The 4,973-nt window shown below is 38.0% G+C and overlaps 1 protein-coding gene across 1 annotated transcript; it reads left to right on the top strand.

Annotated features, from left to right (window-relative positions):
* Positions 1-2,001: 2,001 nt before the first annotated feature.
* On the top strand, positions 2,002-4,746 carry LOC121766942 (protein FAR1-RELATED SEQUENCE 5-like). The gene is made up of 4 exons (XM_042163170.1): positions 2,002-2,191; positions 2,336-3,068; positions 3,235-3,667; positions 3,763-4,746. Exons 1-4 carry the CDS (start codon positions 2,002-2,004, stop codon positions 4,744-4,746), a joined length of 2,340 nt encoding a protein of 779 aa, XP_042019104.1.
* The last annotated feature ends 227 nt before the right edge of the window (positions 4,747-4,973 follow it).

Genomic DNA, 4,973 nt, shown 5'->3' with positions numbered 1-4,973 from the left:
TCTTGTTCACAAAACACTTCACTCTTATTCGGATTTTACTTCACTCTTGTTCACAAAGCACTTCACTCTTATTCGGATTTTACTTCACTCTTGTTCACAAATCACATCACTCTTATTCGGATTTTACTTCACTCTTATTCAGATTTTACTTCACTCTTGTTCACAAAACACATCACTCTTATTTTGATTTTACTTCACTCTTGTTTACAAAACACATCACTCTTATTACGATTTTACTTCTCTCTTGTTTATAAAACACATCACTCTTATTAAGATTTTACTTCACTCTTGTTTACAAAACACATCACTCTTATTAAGATTTTACTTCACTCTTGTTTACAAAACACATCACTCTTATTACGATTTTATTTCACTCTTGTTTGCAAAACACATCACTCTTATTATGATTTTACTTCACTCTTGTTTCCAAAACACATCACTCTTATTATGAATTTACTTCACTCTTGTTTACAAAACACATCACTCTTATTACGATTTTACTTCACTCTTGTTTACAAAACACATCACTCTTATTACGATTTTACTTCACTCTTGTTTACAAAATACATCACTCTTAATATGATTTTACTTCACTCTTGTTTACAAAATACATCACTTTTATTACGATTTTACTTCACTCTTGTTCACAAAACACATCACTCCTAATAAAAATTACACTTTAAGAATTGTTTTATATTTATAATTACTCACTAACTACTCCATATTAATTCACCATCACCATTTTTTGTTAATAACAAATTCACCGACGCTATTTAGATTATTCCAATAGCTCCAAGCCTTCTACGTCTCCATCTCCGGCAAATTCGCCGCCGCATTTCTCGCCGCACAATGCTACATCTCCGATCACCCCAGCCCAACAGCTCCAAGCATTCCTCCAGCTCAAATACCAGTGGATTCACGATCCCAGCCAGTCCCCATTCGCCACGCAACCAATCGCAAATCGCGTTGCCGTCGCCACCTCCGCCCTGCACTACCTCGGATGCGCCGCTGCGCTCAGTTTCCCCCCTCTCCACCGCCTCGCGCACCATCTGATCGTCTCCTCCGGCTACGCTGCGGTCGCGGCTCTGTTGTCGGTTATCCTCCCGGATTCCGCCGCCCAATGCGTCTATGTTGTTTTCGGATTGCTCTAGGCCGCTGAATTTACAGAAGAGATCGAGAGATAAGAATTTAGGGAACCTATTTTTTTCTATGCAATGACCATAATACCCCCGCCTTGTTATTATGGACTAAATTTGTGATTGAGGGAACTAATTTTTCCTTAAATTCAAAAATTAATACCAGCCCTTGATTTTTTTGATCTTGTGGCTATTATTTGTTCTCTAGTTATTTGGTTAAGAGGTGTTTGCCATAGATCACTACCCTATATATATATATATATAGAATTATATTCAATAGCGAACCAATGTTAATGACCGAACTAGAGAACAAATCATGTCCACCCAAATTGTTAATCTTATGGTCATAATTAATTCTCTCAAATATTATTAAATATTGAATATAGTGAATATAATATTATAAAATAAACGTGTGGGATGATTTTGTAATTTTAACTTTTTGCAGTAATTGACATTTCCTTGATTTGTGACTAGTTAATTTTGGAAGGCATTTCACACGATTTTAATGCCACCTTCACAAGTTAATTCAATCTTGAAATATATTAACACATGTTAATATGATTGCATAATTTCATCCGATTCTATCTGCTAATTTTCAGATTCCAATATCTCTACATAAACTCAATCCAATTCCATTCATTTGCAATCTTCATGTTGATATGATACTGATACTCACACGATTCTAAGACACTCTGCATGTTCCATTGAATGTGCTAATTTGCAGAGTTCATTCTCTCTATATAAACTAGAACCAATTCCATTCATTCGCAATCTGCAGCTATCGCATCTCTACTTCTTCGTCTTATTTGGCTGTATGAATTCGTCAAACATCTTTACGAATGAAACGGACTTTACTAGTTCATCAATGGACGACTCGAGCAATCCTTCTCACACAACTGAATTGTCTCCCGAAGCAGGAAAAATACATGGAACTACTTCTACAGAAACTATTAACGACAATCACGGGGCTATTTTCGATGAGTTACAATCTCCGGTTGGCGGCTCACTTTTTGATTCTGACTCCGATTCATCCGAGGATGAAGAACTAGAGCCAGGTACTAGGAATACTTCTTATGTTTATCGCAGTTAATATTTGTCATATAAAACATACTGATGTATACTTTTGTTCGTTAAGTGAAATATGTTCCGTATTAGCTGAAATAAACTTCTTAATGAATGAACTCTTTATTTCATCTCAGTGTCATACATCCCTGAATGTCCTTCCCAAATAAAGCCACATATTGGCCAGTTTTTTCATACCTTGGATGATGCTACAGTCTTCTATAATAAATATGCACGGCAGGTAGGGTTTGACACCCGTAAACATGGATCTAAAAGGGTTGGAGATCTGGTCACATGGCTATACGTTGTGTGTAGTAGAGAAGGTGAGAAGCGAGTGAATTATAAACAGCCTGAGACTAAACGTAGACGTTCATCTAGAAAGTGTCTTTGTAAGGCTAGAGTTGCTTTTAAGTTTTGCAAGGGTACTGGTTATGTTGTTAAACAGTTTGAAGAGCGACATAATCACGATATGGTTCAATTACGTCACAAGCGATTTATGAGGCTCAATCGCAATATCGACCCAGTGCATCAGAAATTCATAGCAGATTGCGCAAGTGCAAATATCGGTCCCACATTGACTTTTAGTCTGCTTAGCGAGGTCTTAGGTGGTTTGGATTACGTCGGATGCACCCTTGTCGAGGTTCGCAACTATAGGCGTGATCTTAGATCATATGTGGATGGTGCTGATGCACAAATGGTATTGAATGATATGAAGCGGAAGAAGGAGATATGTCCGTCGTTCACCTACGACTTTGAGGTAAACTCTAAGGGTAGGCTTACACGTCTTTTCTGGTGTGATCCTATTGCCAAGCACAATTACCATTTGTACGGTGACATTGTCTCTTTCGACACAACCTACTCAACAAATAGGTACGACAATAAGTAGTCACTGTTTTAGATTGCTCCATTTTGCTTGATTAGTTATATTTGTTTATGTTTGAATGATGAATTATTTATGGTTCCAGGTGATATAACATAAGTACGGTATGAACTTTTTTATCCACTATGATGCGTGTTCCTTTTTGATGGAATGTAGGTATTGTATGATTTTTGCACCATTCACGGGCAAAGACAATCAGGGCAGACCCGTTACATTTGGTGCAGGATTGTTATCGAAAGAGAATGCTCCTTCTTTCGAATGGTTGTTCGAAAAGTTTGTTAAATGCATGGGCGCTGCTCCCAAATTGATCATTACTGATCAGGATTTGGGAATGAAGGTGGCTGTTGAAAGTGTTCTAGTTGATACAAGACATCGATGGTGCATGTGGCACATCATGTTTAAGGTCGTTGAAAAATTGCCCAAGAATCAGCTCCACAATGAGGATTTAAAGAAGGAGTTAAATAAATGTGTGTGGTCGGAGTTGACAGATCCAGAAGAATTCGAAGAAACTTGGCACAAAATTATGGGAAAATACGGCCTTACAAACAACGAGTGGTTTTCGACAATGTTTGCCAATCGAAAATTCTGGGTATGTCCACACCATACTGTGCTATACAAATGTTGCTTAGTTATGATCTAATTTGATGTAATAATGAATCTATCTGCATATGCGACGATAAACAGGTTCCAGCCTACTTCAGGGATTTTCCAATGAGTTCATTGATTAAGACCACATCTGTATCCGAGTCTCAGAACAGTTTCTTCAAGAGGTACACTAAGTATCGATGTAATCTAGTCGAGTTTCTTATGCATTACAACAATGCGTTGGATGCCCAAAGGAGCAATAGCAACAGATTTGAATATCATGACTCCAACACTACCCCAATGTTGAAAACAAATTCTGCACTTGAGAGGCATGCGTCAACAATCTACAGTGACGGTGGGTTTAAGGCAATTCAGGGAGAGATTGAGGAAGCAATTGATTGTTGCACCATGGTAAAGACTTCAATCGAGGATGACACTGAAATATATGTGATCAATGACAAGTGCTCTAAGGACTGGTCCGTGTCTTATTCCGTCTCTGGAGATTCATACGTATGTGGGTGTAAACTATTTCAAAGACTTGGACTCGTATGCAGCCATATTTTTTGGGTCTTACGGAACAGAAAATTGAAGCTGGTTCCTGATCACTTACATGGGGGACGTTGGTTGAAGTCTAATTTTGTCAAGCCTGTTCATTGTGGTTTTGTTGACGATATTGAAAAGGCTCTCATTATCGATGTGGCAACACAAGAATGGAGGGATATGCATGGTGATTTTTTTGAGGTCGCACAGACTATTAAGGGAAACGTTGACCAAATTCGTGCATTCAGGCAAATTATTGCTGAAGGGAAGAAAGCGATATTCGGTGAAGGGATTGTATTGTCTATTAGTGATAAGAGGCAGATGATTGAGAATTTCTATGGGTCTCAAGCCCCTAGCGAAATAGATGTCCATCCTCCCGACGTTGTCAAAACCAAGGGTTCAGGAAGACGGCCTCTTACACGCCTTGAGCAAGCTATGAAGATGAAGGCCAAGCCTGGTCGTAAATGTGCCGAATGCGGCGAGGTTGGTAATCATGATGCAAGAAATTGCAAAAAGATTAAGGAGAAGCAGAAGATAAAGTAATACTAGATCAATTTCATCACGATGCGTTGAAGTGTTTCCGCTGTTTTATAACTTTTTTATATTTTTCGTAGATTAATATATTTTCTGTTGCGATGAATATAGTTTCATAACAAATGAAGTAGTTACGCCATTCAAACTACGTTCTACCTGGATGAACTAATTGCTGGTGTGATGAATAAATACCTACACAGTATGAATAATTTTTAATATTCTGTGATCTCTATATA

Source organism: Salvia splendens, chromosome 15 (assembly GCF_004379255.2).
Source record: "Salvia splendens isolate huo1 chromosome 15, SspV2, whole genome shotgun sequence".
Taxonomy (NCBI): Eukaryota; Viridiplantae; Streptophyta; class Magnoliopsida; order Lamiales; family Lamiaceae; genus Salvia; species Salvia splendens.
Note: the sequence above shows the minus strand (reverse complement) of the source record. Positions and strands in the feature narration are given on the sequence as shown.

What these genes read in the sequence shown, in the direction of transcription:
- LOC121766942 (XM_042163170.1), top strand. Translation starts at nt 2,002, where the DNA reads ATGGACGACTCGAGCAATCCTTCTCACACAACTGAATTGTCTCCCGAA. An exon ending in ACAACCTACTCAACAAATAG is followed by an intron (nt 3,069 to 3,234) that starts GTACGACAATAA and finishes GATGGAATGTAG; the next exon opens with GTATTGTATGATTTTTGCAC. An exon ending in TTGCCAATCGAAAATTCTGG is followed by an intron (nt 3,668 to 3,762) that starts GTATGTCCACAC and finishes GACGATAAACAG; the next exon opens with GTTCCAGCCTACTTCAGGGA.